The sequence below is a fragment of the Talpa occidentalis genome, unplaced genomic scaffold, assembly GCF_014898055.3.
Source record: "Talpa occidentalis isolate TD23 unplaced genomic scaffold, MPIMG_talOcc4v2.1 talOcc4.10, whole genome shotgun sequence".
Lineage (NCBI taxonomy): Eukaryota > Metazoa > Chordata > Mammalia > Eulipotyphla > Talpidae > Talpa > Talpa occidentalis.
In genome coordinates this window covers 34,139,316-34,164,959 of record NW_023600993.1, presented here as the reverse complement: position 1 = coordinate 34,164,959, position 25,644 = coordinate 34,139,316, and the positions used below count along the sequence as shown (strand labels likewise).

The following is a 25,644-nucleotide window of genomic DNA, read 5'->3' as shown; positions in this document are numbered from 1 at the left end:
TCCGGGTGATTAGGTAGGCTGGGAGCAGGATTGAGTCAGATGGAATGCAGGAGTGGGAGGCCTGTGCTGATTAGCTGAAGCCCTTTGCTATTATGGAATGTCCCCGAAATTGCTATATTAAGGCAACCATTTGATTCATACATGGTGATTTTTTTCCCTTTTATAATGCATTTGGGGGGACATTAGCAGCCACCAGCATGGTGTGGACTTTCCTGGGGAGGGGGGATCCTTTGTAAATCAAAGAAGAACCCATTAAAGTAATTTTAAATTTGCATTGCTTGGTTATACAAAAGACTCTTGAACAACTTAGGTTTTTCTGGTATTGTTGAAACATGCTCTTTAAAGACAGAATGTACTGGGCGTCTCTCTCTGTACTCTGAATATGCATGTGTGTTGTGGTGGGGGTGGGGGAGTTGGGGGCCCTCACTTGGTCCTTCTCTGTTGTTTTTTTCCAGGACAAAGCCAAAGGCCCCTTGTTAGCTGGCTGCCCCTGTCCCCTTATTTCCCCTGGGCCTTTCCCCTGTGGCCACAGGGAAGTGTGGTCCCCTGAATTCTCAGAGCCGGGGACCAAATGAGAAGTGTCGTCTCTCTCTGAGCACGCATTCCCCTGCAGCGAGCGAGCGAGCGGGCAGGCAGCAAGGACTGAGCAAATTGAGTGAACCCGGGGCCAGAGAGGCCTGGGAGGAAAGGTGTTCAGCCAGTCGGTTGTAAGGCGCTCGTCGGCACCTGCTGAAATGCTCACGCCTAACAGCCCCTCCTCAAAGACTGTGTAAATTACACATGGCAGGTTCTAGAGACTCCAGGGGAGAGCTCCTTTGAAGGCCACCATGCATCTGTGCTCCAGGCCCAGCCCTGTTTGCCTTGTGTTCATTTTGTTCTTTTGTGACTTGAGACTGCAAAGACCAATAAAGTAACATTTGAGAAGGACAGAAGGCTTGGAGTGTCCACCCATGTGGGGGCGCTGCAAGAAGCCTCTGCTAGGTGTCTGTTGTGCTGTGTGGTTTGTTTTGTTTGCTCCTTTATTTTGTTTTGCTTGCCCAGTCCTCCCTCACCCTGAATGCTCCGCACCCCTCAGGCAAACCTGTGTTCCCCCTGTGTTCAGACTCTGCTTTAAAGCCAGTCTTGGGCTGTCAAGAGTTTCTGTTTAGGCCATTAAAAATTCCTACAAGATAAAAACAGCAAATGTTTTTACGTTTTAGGATTAGAAGAGTTACATACAAATTAATAAACGTTTTCAATGATGGAAAAATGTGTCTTGTAATTCTTTGGCTCTTGCCTTGTTGAGTACACCAGAGAGGAAGACTCTCAGCCATGTTTGCTCCCTAATCGCTTGTCTTGTATGGTGTCATCTTTTCTAGCTGTTTTGATATTTGTTAGGTTTGCAGATGAGTTTGGGGCCTCTGGCAACCTAGAGACTAAGGAACAGGGTAAGAAAAAAACAAATGTTACAATCATGTTACTTATAACACATATGCTTGTAGAATTAAAAGTCCTTTCTGCTCCTCATCCCCTCCCAGGTGTAGTATCTGTGTGCTTTGAAGAAGATGAAGACAGAAACTTGTGTTTAATAGCATATCCATTAAAAGGGGACCATGGAACTGTGGACAATGTAGATAATTCAGACTGTGAACCAAAAAGTAAACTCCTAAGGTGGACAAACAAAAAACATCATGTCCTAGAAACGGAAAAGACCCCCAAGGACTGGGTGCGACAGCATCGAAAAGAGGAGAAGATGAAGAGGTGGGTATAGACTGAGAGGAAAACCCTGGATTCTATGGAATGGGAGTTGTTAGTTATTACAACCCAGCCCCTTGGAGTTAAGAATTCATACAACGAAGTTAGCAGGTTCCACTCGGAGGCCAATTCCCATATGACACACCCACCTTTTCTTATACTCTGGACTAGATCCTGCTTTTTTTTTTTTTTTTTTAACATTTTAAAAGGACAGGTTTATTAGGAGAAAGAAAAAGTGAGACACCTGCAAAGTCATAGGCGGACAGGAGACTTGCCTAGATCTTGCTGTTTTAACACCTGCAGTGGCAGCTATAAAAATATTGGTCACTCACTTCTGCAACTGCCTGTGCCAGGCTCTGCGCTGCATCCTAGGGGTGTGGCGATGACCAAGACAGGAGCCTTCCTGTCACTTTAGATTGCCTGCTGATAATGAGAGACAAAATGATCACTTGGGCATCCCTGAAACTTGGGGCATCAGAGAGGAGGACTCTCAGCAGGGCCTTCCAAGTGCTACACCTTGGTAGAGCTTGTGAAAACATAGATAATTTATATAAATTGAATATAATGTTGCTGAGTAGGCTGACTTATTCCTATGGAATTTCAATTCAGATTTCCCTACTCTTCAGTATCTGGAATCAGGGAGCCTGGATGTACCAGAAACCAGGGATGGGTGGTATTATCTAGACGAAGGGGATAGTGAAGGCTGCCTTTGGACGTGTGGCTGGCGCCAGAAACTATGCTTGCATCTTGGGTTCTCTTCGCTATAAGAAACAGCAGCCCCTTTGTTTTTTCAGTCACTTTTTTTATGTAATGTACTCATTTGAAGCATTTAATGTGTGCGCTGAAATCACCACCACATCAAGATATTAAACTTCCCATCACTCCTGAAAGTTCCTTCATGGCTCTTTTGTCCTGAATTTTGATAAGTAATAGTGATTTATTGGTTCCTTGTCTCTTTATAGCCATAAGTTAGAAGAAGAATTTGAGTGGCTGAAGAAATCCGAAGTCTTGTACTACAGTGTAGAGAAAAAGGGGAATGTAAGTTCCCAACTTAAACACTATAACCCTTGGAGCATGAAGTGTCACCAACAACAGTTACAGAGAATGAAGGAGAATGCAAAACATCGGAACCAGTACAGTATCCTTTTTCACAGGGCATCTCTGTCTTGGAGAGAGAGGGGAGGAAGTGAAGAGACCCTTGGAGTTCAAAGAGAAGGGTTGGATTTTTTGGTCATGGTTGTGCCAGGATACCCTATGTGAAAATTGTAGGCAAATAGCGCTTCCATCTGGCCAAGGAATCGGCGAAGTACAGGTGATCTACAAGTACAGATGGTGGGGAGAGGATGTGCCCCTGGGGGTAAAGAGCACTGGTGAAGGGACCAACCTCATCAGGGGGTCTTCAGAGTGTAAGATGCTGGTTTGCTTTCAGATTTCTGCAGAAGTCCCCACACAGTGAGTGACGGGCCGATTTTTCAATCCCGATTCACCAAACTGGCACATGATGGAAACAGTGGGGTCCTTTCCCTCCCCCCTTAAGCTACCAAGCTGTTTTTTTAACCTTATGGAAGAAAATTGCTCAGAATTGAGCATGTTTTTAACTTTTTAGTAGGAAAAATTTTAAACATTGAAAATAGAATGACAGGGGCCTTCCCGGTGGTGCAGCAGTTGAGCGCTGGACTGTAAAACTGCCCGTAGCCTCTGCAGCGCTGGTTTGATCCCCAGCTGCTCCCCGGCCACCGGAAGAGGGTCCCGCATGGCGCGCAGACCTCTCCTGCTGCCAGCTGCTCCCCTCAGCAGTGTACTTCGGTCCTTCTCTCCGCTGTGGCTCTGGTGAATTCTCTCACCCTCCCGCGCTTCTGACTGTACCCAGTGCTTGTATAAATAAATAAATAAATCTTTAAAAAAAAAAAAATAGAATGACACATTGAACCTCCGAATGCCAGCTAACCTAGGTTCTGCAGGTTAGCCACTCCTATCAATCTTGGGTGATGACTATCTGTATACCCAAGTTCCCACAGCGGGACTCTTTGAAACAAGTCTCAGCCATACATTCCATCTGTCTACACCTCTGCATGTATCTTTAAAAGATAGGGTTAGTTAGGGTTACTTTTCAGCATGAATACCAGTGTTCTAAAAAGTAGATAGTAATTTTATACTATCAGATGTCTAGTTTGTGTCCACATTTTCCTGATTGCCTCCTAAACGCTTTTATTGATGGCTTATTTGCATTTGGCTGAAATGTTTAAATCTTTTGAATGTTTAAATCCCCCACCCCTACCCCCCTACCCCCGGGAAATTTCTTGTCAAAGAAACTGGGTCTTGTAGAGTTTCCCACTGTCTGGATTTTATTGATTATATCCCAGTGGTTTGTTGTTACTCTGTCCCCTCGGTTTCCATTAAGTTGATAATTTGATCTACAGGCTTGGTCACATTCAAGTACAATTTGGGGTGGAAGGAGGGGAAACAGGGCAAGAATCCTTCAGAAGGGGCACTATGCATTTCCATCAGGAAGCTGTTCAGTTAAGTCATTCTCTTTTTTATTGTCCTTGCCTTAGATCCTTTTTTCCTTTATGTAATTCTCTCATTCTCTCGTTAATTAACTGGAATTCTATAAAGAGAAACTTATTCATCAACTACATGCTTATTCTAAGGTATAGTTTATATAGGAAAGGCAAGTTAAATGTTCATTTTTCTTTAATTACCAGATATTTGGAATTAGGAATGGGGTTCTGAACATCTTCCAAAGGTGATCAGTGAATTTTTAGCAATGAGTCCATGAGTTCAAATTATTTGACAGTTTAGTCTGTTTCATTTATCTTTATTGATGCTCAATTAAATTGTTATATGTTTGGCAATTGGAGCCTTTTAAAAAGGCTCCCAAATCATTTTGACACTATCACAGTAGTGTATGATGGTTTTCTTTCTGGGATGAAAAGATGGTCCAGGGCCATGTACTCTAGATGTGACTGTTTCCTACCCCAAATGTGAATCCATTTGGCAGGGGTTGCAAATCTTTTCAGTATAAAGCCAAATTGTAAATGTTTTAGGCTTTATAAGCCATATATTCTGTCACAACTCCACCATTGTAGCATGAAAGCCGCCATAGACAACATTGTGAATGAATGCATGTGACTGTATTCCAGTAAAACTGTGATCACAGATTTGAATTTTATTTTCACAAGTTATGAAGTATTATGTATATTTTGACCTTTTAAAAATACAAGAGGGGCCTCCCTAGTGGCCTAGGGGTTAAGTCTCAGTGCTGCCACCTCTGCGTCCTGAGCTCAATCACCGGGCAGGGAGCTAACCTACATGGTGCAGCAGACCTCTCCTGTCTCGCCTGCTGCTCCCCTCAGCAGTGTATTTCAGTAGATCCGCCTGTTCTGTTCCCCATTCTGTCTCTGGTGAATCCTCTCACCCTCTGCACCTCGCCTACACCCCAGTTCTTCTATGCAAAAATAAATAAAATCTTTTTATGTATATATATATATATATATATATATACACACACACACACACACACATACACACACAACGTGTGTGTATATTTGTATATGTGTGTGTGTGTATAAATATATATGAATGAACCATTCCTAACTTTTAGGTTGTACAACAAATAGTGGGCCATAGTTCACTGATCCCAGCAAAAGAAACTTTTCATGAGTTCATACTGGTATTTCTAGTTCATATTTAAGGCCACATAGGAGCTACTGAATTTATTCAATGTTCTGTTTCTAATTCAGGGACATTATGCTCTTGGACCCTGGTCCCATATCTTGCTGAGTTCAGAAATTTGAGACTCCAGGTCTCTGTTGATTCTGGACCCAGGCCGTTCTCAGGCCAGTTCCATTAAAGCTGTGTTCTAGCCCTCTAGCCTAAAAGAGGGCTGAGGCTCTCTAAAGGGACATAGCAGGACTGACAGGGCCCTCTGGGGCACTGTATGCACTAGGAGTGCTAAGGCCCGTGCAATAGCACTTCCTCTTTAGAAGAATTGTCCTTGGGCCTCCCTGGTGGCGCAGGGGATTAAGCCTCAGCACTATGAAGCAATCTGCAGCCACTGCAGCATAAATCCAATCCCCAGCCAGGGAGCTGGCCCACGTGGCACAGCAGACCTGTCTCACCCACTGCTGCCCTTAGGAGTGTGTTTCAGTGGATCCACCTGTTCTGTTCTGCTCCCCACTCTGACTCTGGTGAATCCTCTCACCACCACCCCTGCACCTCTGGCCTACACCCCAGCTCTTATATGCATAAATAAATAAATAAATTATAAATAAATAAAAATTGTCCTTAACTACTCAGAATTTATCTTACTGGAGAACCTGACTTCCCGCTATGAGGTCCCTTGTGTCCTGGACCTCAAGATGGGTACACGCCAGCATGGTGACGATGCTTCAGAGGAGAAGGCAGCCAACCAGATCCGCAAATGCCAGCAGAGCACATCTGCAGTCATCGGTGTGCGTGTGTGTGGCATGCAGGTGAGGGGAGTGCTCTCCATGGTGAGGGCTGGCTGGTGCATCCATTAGCTACCACTCCCCCACATGGTCTTATTTTCTCAGAAGAGTCCAAATTTGACTTGAGTGACTCACTTTCTGGTTAGAAAACAGGATGCCTGGATGACCCCCTCAGGGGCTGGCCTGCCTGCCTGCCTGAATCCAGAGTTGATGGACAGGAGGGAGAGGAAAACAAAAGGGTTAGGCCCTCTCTATTGAGCAGGTGCTGGGGACAGTACCCAGAACAGAGGGCTGTATCCTGAGTGGGTGTTGCTCTGAGAGGTTGGTATCTGGTGTACTTAACAAGTAAAGGATCTGGGGCTGCCCCGGTGGCGCAACAATTGAGCGCCACGCTGCACAACTGTCCACAGCCTCTGCAGCACCGGTTGAATTTCCCACTGGCCAGGGAGAACCCCACATGGCACAGCAGACCTTTCCTGCCTCGCCCGCTGCTCCCCTCAGCAGTGTCTTCAGTCTGTATGCCTGTTCTGCACCCTGCTCTGTCTCTGGTGAATTCTCTCTCACCCTCCGTGCTTCTCACTTGTACCCCAGTTCTTGTATAAAATAGATAAATCTTTAAAAAAAAAAAAAAAAGGATCTGATACAGGCTGTCATATAGCTGTCACACCCCAGGGTCTAGGGTCTGGAATGGCTGTCAGCATCTAACCTGCTGGTCTTGCTCCCACAGGTGTACCAGGTGGGCAGTGGTCAGCTTATGTTTATGAACAAATACCACGGACGGAAGTTGTCGGTGCAAGGCTTCAAGGAGGCACTTTTCCAGTTCTTCCACAATGGGCGGTACCTGCGCCGTGAGCTCCTGGGCCCTGTGCTTAAGAAGCTTACTGAGCTTAAAGCAGTGTTGGAACGACAAGAGTCCTACCGCTTCTACTCAAGCTCCCTATTAGTCATCTATGATGGCAAGGAGTGGCCTGAGGTGGCCCTGGACTCAGATGCTGAGGACTTAGAGGACCTGTCAGAGGAGTCAGCTGACGAGTCTGCTGGTGCCTATGCCTACAAGCCTATTGGCACCAGCTCAGTGGACGTGCGCATGATCGACTTTGCGCATACCACCTGCAGGCTGTATGGCGAGGACAGTGTGGTACATGAGGGCCAGGATGCTGGCTATATCTTTGGGCTCCAAAGCCTGATAGACATTGTCACAGAGATAAGTGAGGAAAGTGGGGAGTGAGCTTGCTGGCTGCACCAGCACTTGAGAGACTCTGTGTCCCAGGCACAGCTGTGCTGCGTCGGGAAGGAGGCCAGTATGGCCAGGTGGTGGCCCCTGCAGCCTGGAGCTGATGTGCAGAGGCCTCTGTGAGTCCCAGCCTGAGCCAGCCCCAACCACGCTCGGAGTATATTTATTTTAACTATTTCTTCAACATTCCACATTTGATGATGCAGATACCTCTTTCTTCCCTGAGTGAAATGTTCTAATACAAATCTTTTTGTTAATTGTACATAGTGCTGCTGTCATTCTTGCCAGGGCATGTCCAGCTCTAGCAATTCACCCTGCATCTGAACTACCCAGCACCTCTTCTCCAAGGCTCAGTATTTACTGTGGACACAGTGTTTACAGTGTCCAAAACCAGGTCACCTTAGAACCCTCACTATACGTGCTGTGACCTCTGTTGTGAATTAGCAGCATTCTCCTTGCTACTGCTGTCACCCTGTGGACCCAGCTTCTTAGCATTGTCCTCATCCCCTAACCAACATTCCAAGGTTATACAAAAAGGACAACACACATAACCATGCCAGGCTCCTCTGAGATACAGATGCTGGTCTAGTGTCCCAGCACCATCCATGCAAAGAACTACGCTAAACTTTCCAGCCTGGGCAGAAGGTATGCCAAACTTTGGCACCACTGGTAGTAGCTGATTGGCCAAACCTTGTGATGTTAGATGTCCTGGAACCAATACTGGGACCTCAGGCAATCAGATTCTTGCCTGGTGGCAACCATGAGCTCTGCAATAAAGGGTCCCAGGAAGTGGGGGCTCAACGAGAAGGGGATGTTTTGGCCAGGGTGGTCCTCTTGGCCATACCTTCCGTCTCTTCTTTTCCAGCCCGGGTCACCACTACAACCATGCCAGTTTTGTCCTTCACGCAACTCTAGCCAAAGAAGCCCTAAGAGAACTGTGCTAAGAGGGCTTCTGGGAGGAGTGGGAGGTGTGGCAGGAGGTCTTGAACTGCACTCTGTGGGGAGAAGAGCACAGACACTGTTCCAAGAAGACAGGATCTGATGTCCAGCTCTAGCAAATCCACCCTGCATCTTAACCACCCAGCTCCTCCTCTCTAAGGCTCAGTATTTACTGTGGGACAGTGTTTACTGTTTACAAAACCAGGTCACCTGTATACACTGGCCTGGTGTGCTCACTCCCCCTGTTCCTTGAGCTCAGACTGCCAGTGGGAAATGTGACTAGACTAGTCCCTGGAAAGGAATGGGAAACTCCCAGCGACCTTTTCCTCAGACCCTTTGCCTCTCCCCTGGGCTAATCACCCCATTTCCCAGCCCCATCCTGCAACCCCAGGCACTGTGAACTTCAGAGACCTGAGGTCAGGGCTGACTGAAAAGATGAATGGGTCCAACAAGCTGTTAAGGTCAAAAGGCACCAACCCCCTCACCCATTAGCAGCTCACCTTTCTGCTCTCAGAAGGGGGAAGACCATCTGGGGTGGTTCTATAAAGACAGCAATGTATAGTGACTGATGGGTCATGAGGACCTTATACTCTGATGGAGGGAGTGTCCTAAGCAGAGGAAATATGCAAAGACACACCTTAGAGAGGCTGAAGAAGCAGGTGGTTGAAGAGAGAAGGTAGGGTGGGGAGTGAGGATGGGTGAGGTTTTGAACAGGGAATGTGCCAGTCGGGTTCCTGTTTTCAAGGGCCCTTGCCTCACTCTTACTTCCCATCGGCTACTCAAGCGCGGTGTGCGGCCTGAGCAGGGACGTGGAGACCAGACCCCCTCAGGTGCCTGTCAGATCAGCGAGATACAGTGGGAGTACCCTCATGGGGTCGATTTCAGAGCGGACACTGGCTGTGTTGTTGGGCTGCGGGGGTAACCCTCCTACGGAAGGTACGACGGGCCGCAGCACTCCCGACTGGAGCAGGGAAAGCGAATGAAGGGCCAGAGAAGACGAGACTGGGGCTCTGAGGAGGCCTGCAGTCGGAGATACCGCGGGCTGAAACAGCAGCGGCCTCCCGAGCCGCGCCGCTTGGGGGACCGCCAGGGGGCGCTGCGCTCCCGTGCGTGGGAAGACCCACTCCAGGGGCGGGGCTGCGGCGGGCGCGCGCGCGCACGCGCACTACGTTACGGGGCGGGGCGAGCGCGGCGACGCGCTCCCGGCCTGGCGTTCTGGTTCCGCAGACCCGGTCGCCCACCCTGCCCGGCACGGCCCGTCCTGTCCCCATGTACCGCGCGTTGTACGCGTTCCGCTCGGCGGAGCCCAATGCTCTGGCGTTCGCCGCGGGGGAGACCTTCCTGGTGCTGGAACGCAGCAGCGCGCACTGGTGGCTGGCGGCGCGGGCGCGCAGTGGCGAGACGGGTTACGTGCCTCCCGCCTACCTGCACCGCCTGCAGGTGAGTGAGCCCCTCCCCGGCCCGACCTCCGTGGCCACTAGTTCTGGACCCCATTATAGTACGTCGGCCCGAACGCGGAACCCTAAGCCCGTCGGGGCCTCCAACAGATAAGGAGTTGAAACCCCAGACCCATGCGGACTGGTACCCCAAGAACCAACACCCCCACAGACCAGGCCCTTGACAGCCAACTCTGACGACTCCAACCTCTCCAAACTGAGACTGGGATCCCGGATCCATTGGAACCCAATATAGGTATAGAATTCAAGAGTCAGCTGTGAGATTCCAGCCCCACCGAATTCTAACCAGCTCCCCGGATCCCTGAGACCCTTTCCCTGGATCCAGTTTCTGTCTTGCTACCTCCAGGAACTCGGGGCTCATTCTGTCCATTCTGCATGGCATGGGGTTGGGAAGTAGGGGGTGGCAACTGTAGGTTCAGCCACCTCCACCCGTCTCCTGTCACTGGCACACATGGTCCATCAGAGCTAAGGTGACGTCACTGCACAGCAAGTCTGGTCTGTTGGCAAACATGGACTCTGTGGTAGAGGGTCCTAGGAGGTGGGACTCAGATCCTTATCTAAAGCCATTGCCTCCACCACCCAGACCCAGCCACCTTAGACACCACCTGTTTTCCCAACCATCCTCCATGTCCTCACCCCTCTCCAGCTTGGACTCTGGCTAGACACCTCTGTTTCCTAGGTGATCCCCCAAGCCCTGAAATCTGTTTCTTTCACCCTCCTGTACTTAGCCACGCCATAGGCTCTTCTAGACCCCATTCCCACCTACAACTCTCTTTGAATGTAGGATCCCAGTCCCTCCTGACACTCTTCTCCCCTCCTTCTCTCAAGCCTCAGACCCTGACTTACAGTCTTCCTTTCTCTGAAAGTACGGGAACTGCATCTCTCCTCATCCCTAGCCTGGAGTGGGGCCTGCTCCACTGTGAGGAAGTGAGGTCTTTCCATGACTCCTCTGGTCTGACTATGGTCCATTTCCTTTCAGTGGAGGCAGCTCCAGTTCCTGTTTCCCCAAGAATAGCCCTGGTGTGGGGGCTGGGGTGCAGTGCTCCAGTTGTTCCAGTCTGACCATAGTGGGAAGGAGGGGTTGGAGCCTCTTGCCAGACACCTCCTCCCCATCCTTTAGGAAACCTTTAGGAAACATCCCAAGTTCGGAACAGAGATAGCAGGGTAAAAGGATGTCATCTGGTTTTGCTGGAAGGTGTGCGGCCTGAGCAGGGACATGGAGACCAGACCCCCTCAGGTGCCTGTCAGATCTGCGAGATACAATGGGAGTACCCTCATGGGGTCGATTTCAGAGGTGCTGGGCCCCCCACCTTCTGTCTGATCCTCTCATAGGAGTGCCTGGACTGCGTGTGTCAAATCCAATCTTTCTGGGGCTGGGGGCTTGTTGGAGTCCTCTGAGAGAAGTCCTGTCTGCCTCTCCCCAGGGACCTGTGAGGCCCCCTTCTCAGCCAAGGAGAGTGGGGTTGCATGTTTGGGAGGACAGAGAGGCTGCCATCCTCTCTCCCTCTTGGTTTCTCTCTGTGTATCTCTCTGTTTTCCTAACTATCTCTGTGTCAGCCCAGCTCTCCATATGTGTGTGTCTCCTTTTTTTCTGATTCTCTCCCTTCTGTCTTTGGCTCTCAATTTCTTTCTGCGTTGTTTCCCTCAGCCTGTCTTTCCCTCCCCCCTGTGCCTATCTTTCTTAATTTCTGTGCTTGTCTGAATCTCCCTTTTCTGTCCCCTGGTACTCTGGCATTCTCCATACTACCTGGGGGTTTTGCTGACCTCTGTATCCTTCTGTCAGCTTCTCAAACCCGCTCTGGAGTGATGTCATATCAGTTCTGAGGCTTCTGTGTAGCCTGACAGACCATGTGTGCCAGTGATGGGGAGGGATGGAGGAGACTGGTCCCACAGCTGCCACCCCTACTCCTAACCCTTTGCCAAAGAAACAGGGTAGATTGGACCCTAGAGTTGCTGGGGATGGCAAACCAGACACTGGGGACACTGGAGCAGAGACCAGGACCCTCTTTCATGTCCATCCTTTGCCACAAACCCAAAACTGCTGTTTCACAGGGTAGGGCTGGAAGAGTCCTAAAACAGCTTGGAGAGGATGAGGGCTGGCAACAGAGGAAATCCTTTCAGCCCATCCTCAACTTCCAAGGCCTGCGAAAGCTCTATGAGAACAGGGCTATTCTGGTGCATGACCTTGGTTTTGTGAAGGACCCACAAGATCCAGAGAGATTTATTAAGGTACCAGACACTAGAGGCTCCCTGCTTTGCATCTCAGCCTGGGCTCTGAGCCGTGCCTAGGAACAGACGAGGTGTGTATTCCTGGTCTTGGGCTAGGGATCTCTGGGCTATTTTTTGCTCTAGACCCCTGGTTTTCAGAGATGTCTTAGCTGAGGACCTCACTGACATATAGCATAGACCAGTGGAGCCCCTATATGTAAAGTGGCAGCATGGGCAACACTCATGCCCTGGCTCTGAGGTGCAGTTTGAGAACCCCATTTCATGTTCCAGTTCAGCTTTCTGTGCTCACATGTAGTATTTCAGGCTTCATCTGTAGTCTTCTGTCTGCTGCAGGTTCCATCCTGCACTGAGTCTGGGCTGAGTGCCCCCACTTGGTCCCTAGGTCTAACTGGCCCCTTGCCATCTCCCCACCCAGGGCCTGGAGCAGGATGTCCTCCAAGCCATTGACCGGGCCATTGAGGCTGTGCACAATGCAGCCATGCGGGATGGTGGCAAGTACAGCTTGGAACAGCGCGGAGTCCTCCAGTGAGTGGGGGCGGGGAGGGGACTTCCCAGTGAGCCTGGGGTTGGCTGGGTCCTTCAGTGAGTACTAGGGGTGTGTGAAGGACAGGGCTGGGGGTGGTACAGAGTCGAATGGAGTTGTGGGAGGTAGGAGAGGCTGGGCTGTGAGGGCCAGCATCCCGCAGGGAACACATGAGGATTTTGGGAGTCGTGAGGTAACCCCCCCACTAATCTTCCCCTCCATCAGGAAGCTGATCCACCACCGGAAGGAGACCCTGTCTCGCAGAGGCCCCTCAGCCTCCAACCCTGCAGCTATGACACCATCCACCAGTGACCACCATCTGGATGCCGCTGCTGCCAGGCAGCCCAATGGGGTGTGTCGAACTGGGTTCGAGCGGCAACACAGCCTGCCCAGTTCTGAGTATCTTGGGGCAGATGGAGGCCTCTACCAGGTACATGGTGAGAACATCCTGGAGAAGAGAGCTGGGTGGTGCATAAGACTTTATCCAGAGGCTCTAAGGGTCCACTTGGATCAGTAAAGCAACCCAGAGCTATAGCCCTGCCCATGCCAGGAGCTCAGGGCCTAGCCAGGCTCACAACCCAGGTGGCAGCCTGTTTCCCCAGATCCCATTTCTGTCCTCCCAGATCCCACCACAGCCTCGCCGAGCAGCACCGACAACACCACCCCCACCTGTGAAGCGTCGAGACCGTGAGGCCCTGGTGGTCTCAGGGAGCGGTGAGAAAGCAGGGTGGGGGGACTTGGGGTCACCCTGTGCTTGGAGTGGTTGCTCTCCTGTCAGGAAGGTAGGGCTCCAGGCTTGGGGGGAAGACAGGGCACATGTTGGGGCAGTTGGGGGTTTTGGGCTTGGTGGGGAGGGGCTGTCAGTGGAACTGGGCCCTGTACTGGGGGACAGAGGCTCTGGGCTTGGAGGGGTAAGGGCTCTGGGGGGCTACCCCAGCACAGCATCCACTCTCTGCCCACAGGCGGCCGCAACACCACGCCCTCCGGGGGCAGTTCTATGTCCAGCGGCTCCTCAGTCAGCAGCACCTCTCTTGACACGCTCTATACTGGCTCCAGCTCATCTGAGCAGGGCCCCAGCTGCTCACCCACGCCCCCACCCGTGCCCCGCCGAGGCACCCATACCACTGTATCCCAAACTCAGCCTCCTCCCTCCAAGGCGCCAGCCCCCAAACCCCCTACAGAGGAGGTGGCAGTTGATGCAACCTCAGCCCCCGATGAGCTGGAGTCCCTGGGTGCGCTGAGCCTGGGGACCACAGAGGAGAAGGCGGTGGCTGAGACGGCCGTGCCCAAGACCATCGGGGCAGAGCTGATGGAGCTCGTGCGGAGAAACACCGGCCTGAGCCATGAGCTGTGCCGTGTGGCCATTGGCGTCGTGGTGGGTCACATCCAGGCCTCCGTGCCGGCCAGCTCACCTGTCATGGAGCAGGTCCTCCTCTCGCTGGTAGAGGGCAAGGTGAGGGTGGGCAGCAGGGCCAGGGGCGTCCCCATTCTCAGGCCGCCCTGCCACCCCTGCCCCATTCCCACCCTCACACTTGTGTCCAGCCTTTACCTGCAGGTATTTGTTAAGCTTGTGCTGGTTCTAGGAACCTTTGAGCTGATTTTTGAGAGAGAAAGGGAGGAAGAACATTCCAGGCACAGGCTCAGCCCGAACAAGGGCCATGAGGCAGACCGAGATTCGCTCACAGGAAGAAGGGGAACAAGGCCAGCAAGGCTGGAAGGGAGGGAACATGTAGTTTGGGGGAAGGTGAGACAAGTTGTGGGTGGCTGGGCTCTCTCCTGCTGCAGGGAAGGAATGCACATAGGACGTGAGTGAGGACAGTGCCTTGCTGGCCTTGACAGTGGACAGAAATAGGTGCTTTGAAAGCTATGGTGGATGCTTAAATGCTGACTCAGATGTGAATGAGGTGTGTTGGCATCATGGGGTGGGTGGAATTCTTTGCTAGGGTTGGGACATTGGTCGGTCAGGGAGCAGAGTTGGAGGGCTGTGAGCCCAGTCTATACATGGGGGCCAGATGCACCAGAGGTTCCTCCTTCGGGCTCTGCATCTCCCTCAGCTCTGGTTCAGGGTGGGCCAGCAGTGGGTCAGTTGGCTTGCCTGTCCTGGGTATGATGGGCCCTGCCAAGCTGGTAAGGTTTAAGGGGAACATGGGAGGTGGGTAGATGTCAGGCCTGCTGCTACTTTGTGGAATGGGAGGTTGGGCACACTCAGTCAGTGACAGAATCCATGAGTATCTTCATGGAAGATGTTTATCCAGGTCTGGGTGGAGAGGCAAGATGTTAGAAAGCCCCCCACAGATGTGTTTCATGGCTCAGGAGGTTATCAAGATTGGGTGTCAGTGGAGTTACTTGGAGAGGGGAGTGTAGAACCTGGCCAGTGTCCCTGAGAGCCTTGAAGTTGAGGGATGGGCCATAGGAACAGGTCTTTTGTGAGAGCCTGAGGGGGAAGGGTGTAGAGAACCAGAGTCTGTTCTTACAGGTCCCAGGAGGACCATTGCTTGCCACTGGCCTGGAGCTCATCATGGCCTTGGGCTCTGGGTTGGGCTGCAGGTCTTGGGGACTGTGTAGAGGTGGTGATGGACAGGGAGTGTGCTGAGCCATGCCTTGCCCTCTTCCCCCCAGGACCTGAGCACTGCCCTGCCCTCAGGGCAAGTCTGCCATGACCAGCAGCGACTAGAAGTAATCTTCGCAGACCTGGCTCGGCGGAAGGACGATGCCCAGCAGCGCAGCTGGGCCCTGTACGAGGATGAGACTGTCATCCGCTGCTACCTGGAGGAGCTGCTGCATATTCTGGTACAGGGTGGGGGTCCGTGTGTGTCCTCCGGTGTGTGGAGCAGCATCGCTCCTCCATCCCTTTCCAGCGCTTAGGACTCTGCCCTGTAAAGTACACAGAGCTCCCTCAGTGACTGCCATACTTCCTTCTCCCTGCAGACTGATGCGGACCCTGAAGTTTGCAAGAAAATGTGCAAGAGAAATGAGTTCGAGTCTGTCCTGGCCTTGGTGGCCTATTACCAAATGGTGTGTGAGAGACAGGGAAGGTATTGAGGAGGGACTGCAGAGGCTGGGATTCTGGGCACTGAGCTCACAGCTTTCTCTGTCAGGAGCACCGGGTGTCGCTGCGGCTGCTGCTCCTCAAGTGCTTCGGTGCCATGTGCAGCCTGGATGCTGCCATCATCTCCACACTGGTGTCATCTGTTCTTCCTGTGGAGCTGGCCCGGGACATGCAGACAGACACACAGGGTGAGGCAAGGGGGAAAGGGGAGCTCCCTGCCATTTGGTGGGGTGAGGGAGATCCTGCCATCTGTAGGAGCTCTCACTGCCTGCCTTGCCCTCCTAGATCACCAGAAACTCTGTTACTCCGCCCTCATCCTGGCCATGGTGTTCTCCATGGGGGAGGCAGTGCCCTATGCACACTATGGTAAGAAGGCAGGTCACGACCAGCTGGCTGCAGGGAACCCCTTGAGCTGGGACCCATGGTCCGAGGACCTGGGGACCCACTGGCCTTGGGTAGGGTAGGGTGTCCTAGGGCTCACAGAAACCCAGGGAGGATAGGTGGTGTGGGTGAACAAGGGACAGGGCTGCAGAGTTCCATGTGCCCCTCTCCCAGAGCACCTGGGCACACCCTTCGCCCAGTTCCTGCTGAGTATTGTCGAGGATGGGCTGCCCTTGGACACCACAGAGCAGCTGCCGGATCTCTGCATGAACCTGCTTCTGGCTCTCAACTTACATCTGCCAGGTAGGGGTGGGGCCCTGGCAGGGGGTAGCTAGCCAGCCTGGGGGGCCCTCCAGGCCCAGCCTCTGCTGTTTTTTACACCCATGTCCTTCCTTAGCTCCTGACCAAAACGTCATCATGGCTGCCCTGAGCAAACATGCCAATGTCAAGATCTTCTCTGAGAAGCTGCTGCTGCTCCTGAACAGAGGAGGTGAGGATCCAGGAATCTGTGCTGTGCCACTTCAGTGTCCTGTGACTCCATGATTCCCATAAAACCCCTTGGGGTGACTCTGGGATGTCCAAGACAGCTCATACCCTGACCCTCCTCCCCTGCCTTTTAGATGATCCTGTGCGCATCTTCAAACATGAGCCACAGCCACCACACTCCATCCTCAAGTTCCTGCAGGATGTGTTCGCCAGCTCTGCCACGGCCGCCATCTTCTACCACACAGACATGATGGCGCTCATTGACATCACTGTGCGGCACATCGCGGACCTGTCACCTGGAGACAAGGTGCCTGGAGGTGGCTGCGGCAGGGATGGTTGCTGTATGGAAAGTGAAACAAAATTGGAGGGCAGGGGAGAGATAGGAGGGATGGGGTTGCTGCTGGAGCCTGGTGAGTGTGGGGCACTTCTCCCTGATGACCCAAAGGAGCCAACCTTGAAGTGATCTGGAGGTGAACTCTGTGGAGAGTCAGAGTGGAGGGAGGTGAGGAAAGGGGAAGCTGAGTTTACACAAAGCCTTGGAAGCAGCCGCAGGAGGTTGTGCACTCTTCTCCAAGGGAAGGAAATGACATCCCAAATGGAATGTCATCCATGAGGAAGCAGAGGAACCAGCCGCACCTGTGCAGGTGGCCAGGGGGGTTGGGGGAGGGCGGGGGAGAGGCATGGTCATGGGAGATGGATTCAAGTTAGGGCCATGTTGGAAGTGGCTCCAACAGGAAGCTGGAGCAACTATGTAGATGCGGTACCGATTGCTGAAGTGGGAAGAACATTTTTGGGGAAAGTACCATTGTGTTTTGCTGTGTCAGTATTAAGAAGGGAGATACCAGGTAACAGAGGACTCCAGGGAGACAGTGGGCTGAAAGTTCGAACTGGAGAGAGCAGAGTTGTCTGGACACAGCTGTGATGGGAAGCCTGCGACAATGCAGTCACCTAGGGAGTGAGACGTACAGGGCATGAGGAAGTGCGGGCCTCGACGAGGGACACAGTAGGGACACAGCCAGCATGAGGAACCCAGGAGGAAAACCACCAGAGCAGAAGCCCAGAGCCACATGTTTGGAGGAGGGAGATGAGGGGTCTCCGAAGTTAGGACCCTCAGTAAGATGAAGGCTGACACTCGGCCATTGGATTTGCCACACAGAGGTCAGCAGTGACTGACGAGCTACGTCAGTGGAGGAGAGAGAATCTGAGTGGGAAGAAAGAGTTTTGAGTTGGAGAAGGGTAGGAATGAGGAAGAAGCTGAAAGCGGTCATGGAGATGATGCTTGTGAGTTTTTCTGTGAAGGGGGCCAGAGAAAAGGAATTGCTGGAGGGAGATGTGGGGCAGGGAGAGTGTGTAAAGGCTGAAGATGCCAATTCATGTGACTGAGCCGGCAGAATGATCCAGTAAGTATAGAGAAATGGTCCATGTTTGGGAAGAATGGGCCACTGCGGGAGTCAAGAAAATGAGGCAGCGGGGGAGGGTCTGGGCCCATATGGAGGGATGGCCCCATGAGCCAGAGCAGCAGGCGGGGAACGGATGCTGAGAGGGGAAGAAGAGGAGTTTCTGAAGGATTGCTTCTTTTCTCAACAAAGCACAAGGCCAGCTAACCAGGCAGTTCAGGTTTAGACAACCTAGAAACCTAGAGCAGGTGGCAGTGGTCCTTTAAGGGAGTGAACACAGCAGAAAAAAGCAGTGGGAGGCCCAGGCAGTGCCACATGTCCCTTTGAGGTTGTGGCAGGTGAATTTCTGTAGGTATCTACTGCGGACACTAGGATTGGATTAGCAGGTGCTTTGGTCTGACTGGGCTTGGGAGCTCGCAGGGAGATGCTGGTGGATAGAATTGGTGTTGACCCCTCTAGTGAAAGACAAGGAGAGCAATAAGGGGTGGTGAGGCAGACACAGACTATAGTGTTTGACAGAGAAAAATGTGCTGGGTTTAGGTCCATGGACTGGGGGTCTCAGTGAGCCCAAGAAACTGATTGGTTATCAAACTGGAGAGGCTGCGGGAGCTTGTTTAAACCAAGGTGCTGAGGGGCTGAGTTGGGGGCGGGGTTGCCGGAAGTGATAAGGGCCTGGTCTTAGAGATGGGTTGGTTTTGGGGTGCAGGGAGGAAGGATCAAAGAGTGTCCTTCTGTCTTTGCCCTGTGCAGTTGAATGGACAGCAGAGCTCTTTATTAAGATAAAGAACATGAAAATCCTTCACCTTTGGGAACATGGGGACAACCATGAACTTGATGATAGATATATGAATTGGAGGTCTCTGAGATATGCAGGCGATAAAAATGGACAGTTGGCTATTCGCACCTTGAGCTCACTGGAGAGGTCTAGGCGAGAGCTTTAAATAGTTGTGGGTCACTATTTGAAGCCGTGGGTGTGGATAAGATCTTCCAGGAGAGAGGATAAAGTGAGCAGCAGAGGGCCTCTGGCTCCCTGACAGTAGCCCCGTGACGATCTAGCATTAAAGGGTGGACGCCCTTGGCTGCTTCTTGCCAAGTCTAAGTCTTGTGACGCATCCTGATGGAGGAGGAAGAAGCCTCACCACAGTGTCAGATGGACTGCATGATTGTCCAAGAGATGGGCACCCTGGGTCAGCCACATTCTGGAACTATCTGTGACTGGAATGATTCATTCGTTCACTTATTCAACAACTATCAAAGGCCAGTTCTGTGTCAGGTACATTTTGGGTGCTGGGGGTACAACCCTGATCGTCACTGATGTGAGCTGGTAGAAAGTGCTGGCCCCCTCTGGTGGCAGTTGCAGTGCCTTTCTGAGGTCCCTGAGCTTGCCTGCTCTCCCCACAGCTGCGCATGGAGTACCTCTCCCTGATGCATGCAGTGGTCCGCTCCACACCCTACCTGCAGCACCGCCACCGGCTACCCGACCTGCAGGCCACGCTGCGACGCATCCTAATGGAGGAGGAAGCCTCACCACAGTGCCAGATGGACCGCATGATTGTCCGAGAGATGTGCAAAGAATTCCCACTGCTGGGCGAGGCCCCCAGCTAGCACTTTCCTTTCCTCCCTTCCCTGCAGCCCTGGGCAGGGTGCAGGGAATTGGAGGCTGGGCCCTAAGAATGTTTTGCACTGACAGTGTGAGGGGAGGTGGTAGTGGAAGGCACCTGAGCTGAACCCTCCCATCTGAAATAGAGCTAATTCAAGGGGCCAAGTGCAGGATTGGGGACCACGCTCCGGGAGCTGTGTTGGGGCAGGGAGACTATGTGAGCTGAAGCCCCTCTACCTCCCTGCAGTCTGCCTCTTCAGCATGCCCCCTCTACCCCCGCCATACACACATGCACATAGAGTCCTGCTGCTGCTCCAGGCTGGGCCAGAGGCCCCATCCCCACCCTTGTCTGGTCTGTGTCCTGGGTTTCAGCAAGCCGTGTCCCTGGGGTGAGGGGGGCACCTCCCACCAGCTCTGTTCTTTGCCTTAGCTTTGCAATGAGTGCTGCTCATGTGCTCCCCACCTGCACCCATGGTGGGGGGATTCGCTGCCCCTTGTTCCTGCCCCCAGGGGCCTTGGCCAAGCTGCTGCTTTGAAAGCAGGCTCTTGGAGATAGGCCATCTACCCTGGAGCCTCACAGAATGGGGTGATGGCACTCAGAAAGCCAATGACAGAATCTATTTTCTCTGTAAAAATGTAGACTGAAAAGCCATGTGTATTTTCCTATGTGCTGCAACTCACCTTTGGAAATAAATCACAGGCATCTGGAAACAGGCTTCCCTTATGATTGTAGGTGGTGGTGGGAGAGGATAGACAGAGGTGCTGAAGCCTCAGCTCATCAGTGGCTTGTCCTGACCGCTCAAGCAGCCTCAGCAGAAATTTGGTAATTATAGTAGGGCAAAAAAAAAAAAAAAGCGAGGGTTAGATTTTTGTATTCTTTGAGGGCAGCTGGGGGCCGATGTTCCCAAGTTAACCAAGGTTGCCACCATGAGTAGGGGAGGAGAGTCAGTAACTCATAGGCAGACACTGGTCAGAGTAGTTTTCATCAATTCCTTTCATTTTTTTTACCCAAGATGCTTCTTATCCAACTAGATTCCACACATCTAGTCAGATACTGTGACTTCCGGTCATGATTTTCCTCAGTGGACTGCAGAAGGCAGAGAACCATTCTCCAAAATGGTGAAAAGCACAGTGAAAATCACAGGTTCTCAGGAAGCTGAGGCAGGAACATTTGCTTCTGTGCTTTGCTCTGTCCACTGTTATTACGTATCCACTGACCTGGGAAGAGCAGGGCTGTGCTGTGTCGTTTATCCCAGTGCTGGGACCTATGAAAAACAAATGTGGCCTAATGGCAGGAGGATCAAAAGCACCTGCCTCTTCTTCAGGATTCTCCGAGGCCCCTGCACGTGTTTGTAAGGGATGCAGGAGGTCCAGCTGACAAAGTTAAATACTGGCCAGCACACAGACACTCCGAGAGACTCTCGGACTCTAGAACCCCTTCAACAAACACCTTGATGATGGTCTCTCAACCACCAGAGAAAATCATTAGCCAGAGAACTCAGGTAAGGAACTGTATTTGACGAAACACCTGTGTTCTTAGTGGCTGCTTGGAAGGATGGTAGACACAGGATGTGGCAAGGTAGGAGAAGGGGGAGGGTGGGAGCTAGAACAGCTACTCAAAGAAGGGAAAGTATTTAAGAGGAGAAAAACTCATTTCGAAGGCAATGAAGGATGGGGATTTGGGTTAACCTCTTGGGTACTTAAAGGTGCTGACCCCATGTCTGAGACGTGCGCTAGAGATCACAGGCTGCAAATGCATATGCAAGTCTGGGCTAAGGGGTCGGATGAAGAGCACCTGCCTGCTCAGTTATCAAGAGATGCATATGAAGGCTCCAACTAGGTAAGGGCAATTTTATTTACCTCTTTTTTTTTTAATTTATGAAAGAATAACACTATGAAAAGTATGGTGTGCAGAGTACAGCTAAATGAGTAAAGGCAGAGAAAGCTAATATAACCACCACTCAGGTCAACAAATAGACTGTCACTAGTTCCTAAAGCTCACTATGTGCCTGCTCTTAATCAGTGGCTTCTCCCTCAGACTTCCCTGTAGGTCATTACAGATAAGTTTTGCCTGTTTTTGAACTTTATATAATAGAATTGTACAGTATAAATTCTTTTTTAAAAAAGATTATTTATACAAGAACTGGGTACAGTCAGAGGCACGGGAGGGTGAGAGAATTCACCAGAGACAGAGCGGAGAGCAGAACAGGCAGAAGGACCGAAGATACTGCTGAGGGGAGCAGCGGGCGAGGCAGGAGAGGTCTTCCACGCCATGTGGGTTTCTCCCTGGCGGGCTGGGAATTGAACCCACACTGCAGAGGCTGCGGACAGCTTCATAGCACTGTGCTCCACCCGTTGTGCCACTGGGGAGGCCCAACAGTATAAATTCTTATTTGGCCACTTTGTTCACCATTAAGATTTGTTTTTTTAAAAAGATTTATTTATTTATGTATACAGGAACTGGGGTGTAAGCCAGAGGTGCAGGGGGCGAGACGATTCACCAGATTGTAGGGAGCAGGACGGGCAGATCTACTGAAATACACTGCTGCGGGGAGCAGTGTGCGAGGCAGGAGAGGTCTGCTGCGCCATGTGGGTAGCTCCCTGGCTGGCCTGGGATCAAACTCATGCTGCAGTGGCTGGCAATAGCTGGATAACACTGTCTTTAACCCCTGCGCCACCAGGGAGGCCCATCATCATTAAGTTTTTGAGAGTCATCTGCCATAATGTGGTTGTACTTTGTCCTTCCCACAATTGTATGGAACATGCTCTCATTTGTTTACTTGCTGTTGAGGACTTCTCAGTTGTTTCCCATTTCTGTCCATTACAAATAATGCTGTCAGGAACACTGTTGTATACAGGCATTAAATTGAGACACATATTCTCAAGAGTGAAACTTCCAGGTCACAGAAAAGTACTGCCAGATAGTTTTCTGGGGCAGTTGTGCCAATGTGTGCTCCTCCAGTAGTGTCTGAATTCCAGTCCCTCATCTTCCCTGAAATTTGGTATTGTCTATCATTTTTGTTGTAGTCATTCTGATAGAGCAAGTAATATTTTAAAATTTACATTTCCGTGGGCCTCCCTGGTGGCGCAAGGGGTTAAGCACGGCACTATGAAGCTATCTGCAGCCTCTGCAGCGTGAGTTCGATCCCCTGCCAGCCAGGGAGCTACCCACATGGCTCAGCAGACCTCTCCTGTCACACCTGCTGCTCCCCTCAGCAGTGTATTTTAGCCAATCTGCCTGTTCTGTTCCCCACTGTCTCTGGTGAATCCTCTCACCTCCCGCACCTCTGGCCTGTACCCCAGTTCTTATATGCATAAATAAATAAATCTTTAAAAAAATTTACATTTCCCTAATGACTGAAGAGCATAGATAGCAAAAAAGCATAGCTCGGCTAGATCTGGGAGTGGTGTCCTGGGAAACAGGTTCTCAGGAATCTGAGACATCTCATTACTTTGTTATTTGGAGCCTTTGTGACATGCCAGTTCAGGTCTCTTGCCTATTGAACTACGGGGTTGTTTTATCTTTTATTGATTTGTAGTATGTATTGGAGATATGAGTCCTTGGGTTGTCTCATACAATATCTTCTTTCACTCAATGTGTCTTTTTTTTTTTTTTTTTTTTTGTGGGACCCTCGCCAGAGGCCGGGGAACTAACCAGCGCTGCAGAGGCTGCGAGCAGCCTTGCAGCCCAGCGCTCAACCGCTGCACCACCAGGGGAGGCCCCACTCAATGTCTTTTGATGAAAGGAAGTTCTTAATTGTAATATAACCTGATTTTTCAGTATTTTCTTCTATGATTAGTGCATTCATTGTCCCATCCAAGAATCTTTAGTCATGAAGATCTATATTGTCTTCTAAAAATCATATTGTATTTCCTTTCATATTCAGGCATCAAATCTATCTGGAACTAATTATGCAGGTAGTATAAAGTAGGGATCTCATTTAATTTTTTATACTTGGATATCCAGCTGTGACCCATCACTATTGAAAAACTCACCCTTTTCTCATGCTGACTTTCAAGACCCTCCCTTATCAAAATTCAAGTCTCCACACGTACAGGCCCATCTGTATATTTTGTTCCATTGGTCTGTCTGTCCTAGCACAAGCACCATACAGAATTAGTTTGTATAGCTTTTCAAACCTTGATATCCAGTATAGGAAGTTGCCCTTCTACTCTTGCATTTTTTTTAAAAAGATTTACTTATTTATGCATACAAGAGCTAGGGTGTTGGCCAGAGGTGCAGGGGGTGAGAGAATCCACCAAAGACAGACTGGGGAGCAGCACAGGCAGATTGACTGAAATATACTGTTGAGAGGAGCAGCAGACAAGACAAGTGAGGTCTGCAGCGCCATGTGGGTTAGCTCCCTGGCTGGGCATTGAACTCATGCTGCAGTGGCTGCAGATAGCCTCATAGTGCTGCTCCCCTCCTCTGTCTCTGGTGAATCCTCTCACCCCCACTCTTCTGGCCTGCACTCCAGCTCTTGTATGAATAAATAAAATAAATCTTAAAAAAAAAAAGAAGAGTTGTTGGACAATTGAGCTGGGTGGGTGGCTTCTGGCCCACTCTTTCCCAACAAGTTTCCCTTGACAGAGAGGAAGGAGGAGGCAAACACAGCACAGGGAAGAAAAGGAAGGAGAGAGGCCAAGATGTCCTAGACAGTAATTTCTGCCAAGACTTTGTCCTCTAGTCTTTTGGCCTACTCACTCTCTGCTCCACAGCAGCCTCAAATCCAAGTCTCTGGACTCTAGGTGGATCCTCTAGCTTGAAGGTGAAGAGGAGAGAGTAAGGATAAATCTTGTAGGGGTCTAGCAATGTTCCTAGCACAGAGGCAAGAGTGGACTTGGAGGAAATATCACCAATACTTAGTTTTTACAGGAGCATTAGAAGTTGCCACCGGGGGTGGAGATTGCAGATGAATGCAGATGGGTTTGGGGAGGTCTCCACGGAACAGCAGCCACGAAGGGAGGACAACAGTGAACACAGAACAGCAGGGAGAGAAACGGAGAGCCATCATGGCAGTCACAACGTGGGTCCGGAATGTCCAGATCTTTAGGTCTTGCTCTACATGAAACACCAGTGGAAGCCAATGTCAGCCCTAATGAAGACAGGAGGACCCCTGTAAGTGTTTGCATATTTGCCCATACAGCCTTAAAGATCAGGACGACTACTTCCCTTGCAGCTGCAGCCCTCCTCTTGGTTATTCAAGACTGCACAGGCATCTACGTGAAGTCTCCCCAGATGGCTAAATTGGCTCAGGAGCCTCCTGAGGTAACCCAGCACTCCTCTCCCCAGCGTTCCGCCTGTCTCCCTCCTTCACTGGTGTAGTTTTGTACCCTCCATTCTCTAGATTGTGCATCCAGAAGAGCGGGTATATGGGCAACCACGTCCCTGGTCCTCCTCCTCCAGCCGCAGCTACGACTGCGCGCCCATCCAACAGAATTCCCCTTTCGCGCTTCTGGAGATGCTCACACTCATAGGAACCCAGACTTTGTATCAGGAGTGGAGTTCGCACCTTAGGGGGGGCCTCACAATGGGAAACGAGCCCTGGCACCTCAGAAACCCACCGACCAGACTTAGGTAGACACGTGGGTCGCGAGGAGAGCTCCGCCTCCCGGAAGCGAAGAAGTCCAGAGGCCAAAGAACGCGCTGTATGATTGGGTGGTGGTGATGTCATAGTTACATATGGGGCGGGCCAGAGACCTTAGTCGGGAGTTCTCCCGGGTTTCAAGCAGGAGCCGCACCCATTGGAGCATTTCCAATCCCGATCCTAAACTCCTCCTGGATTCTGGGACTCCCGCGCCCTCTGCACGTGACGCGTCAGCCCGTAGTCTCTGTTGCCTTGGCAAGCTGGTCTACTGAGCGGCTCCTGGATTATCTCTCCTGCTGTGCTGGAACCCCCAGAGCTCCCTCCCCTCCAGACAATGAGTCCGCCGTAGGGGGCGGAGCATTCCATTGTGCCAATAGAAACAGTGACTTTCTGATTGGAACGCTCCGCCTTCACCCCCCCACGCCCCTGCTCGTCTTCGGTTACGCCTATTCCGCCACTTCTGTCCATTGGCCAGCCTGGACTGACTTCTCCTGGAGTTGCACCGTGCAGGGCCAGCCGGGGAACTGAGCTTCCGTTAATCCCTTCAAGGGGTTAAGGGACGAGGTCGTGGAGAGA

At 51.3% G+C, this 25,644-nt stretch overlaps 2 protein-coding genes and 2 long non-coding RNA genes across 7 annotated transcripts in view; 2 read left to right on the top strand and 2 right to left on the bottom strand.

Moving 5' to 3' along the window:
* The window catches only part of IP6K2 (inositol hexakisphosphate kinase 2), a 28,817-nt gene extending 21,136 nt beyond the window's left edge, over positions 1-7,681 (top strand). For 2 of the 3 annotated variants that reach the window (XM_037528692.2, XM_037528699.2), the window contains 4 exons: positions 1,518-1,740; positions 2,697-2,872; positions 6,034-6,209; positions 6,913-7,681. In XM_037528692.2, coding sequence (XP_037384589.1) covers positions 1,518-1,740; positions 2,697-2,872; positions 6,034-6,209; positions 6,913-7,413 — 1,076 coding nt within the window. In that variant the 3' untranslated portion in view covers positions 7,414-7,681. The other variant, XM_037528706.2, reaches the window with a different exon arrangement.
* LOC129145542 (uncharacterized) lies at positions 1,195-8,942 on the bottom strand. Its single transcript, XR_008551284.1, has 3 exons — positions 8,859-8,942; positions 2,067-2,157; positions 1,195-1,415 (listed from the first exon to the last, which is right to left on the bottom strand). It is a non-coding gene; the product is annotated as an uncharacterized LOC129145542 (long non-coding RNA).
* Positions 8,943-9,527: 585 nt separating this feature from the next.
* Positions 9,528-20,191, top strand: NCKIPSD (NCK interacting protein with SH3 domain). The gene is made up of 13 exons (XM_037528680.2): positions 9,528-9,798; positions 12,460-12,569; positions 12,793-12,997; positions 13,191-13,281; positions 13,530-14,020; positions 15,187-15,357; positions 15,496-15,582; positions 15,666-15,804; positions 15,902-15,982; positions 16,172-16,300; positions 16,395-16,487; positions 16,618-16,790; positions 19,282-20,191. The coding sequence occupies exons 1-13, from the start codon at positions 9,628-9,630 to the stop codon at positions 19,483-19,485; spliced, it is 2,145 nt and encodes a 714-aa protein (XP_037384577.1). The 5' UTR covers positions 9,528-9,627; the 3' UTR covers positions 19,486-20,191.
* Positions 20,192-20,351: 160 nt separating this feature from the next.
* LOC119259707 (uncharacterized) lies at positions 20,352-25,401 on the bottom strand. Of its 2 annotated transcripts, none has more exons than XR_008551283.1 (3): positions 25,046-25,401; positions 24,186-24,576; positions 20,352-20,745 (listed from the first exon to the last, which is right to left on the bottom strand). It is a non-coding gene; the product is annotated as an uncharacterized LOC119259707 (long non-coding RNA). The 2 variants fall into 2 exon arrangements; XR_005128532.2 differs by having other exon boundaries at positions 24,355-24,576.
* Positions 25,402-25,644: the final 243 nt, after the last annotated feature.

Bases quoted from the DNA above. Each gene is read 5' to 3' on its own strand.
- NCKIPSD (XM_037528680.2), top strand. From the start codon at position 9,628: ATGTACCGCGCGTTGTACGCGTTCCGCTCGGCGGAGCCCAATGCTCTG. The intron at 9,799-12,459 runs GTGAGTGAGCCC...CTCCCCACCCAG, and splicing joins CCTACCTGCACCGCCTGCAG to GGCCTGGAGCAGGATGTCCT. The intron at 14,021-15,186 runs GTGAGGGTGGGC...TCTTCCCCCCAG, and splicing joins TCTCGCTGGTAGAGGGCAAG to GACCTGAGCACTGCCCTGCC.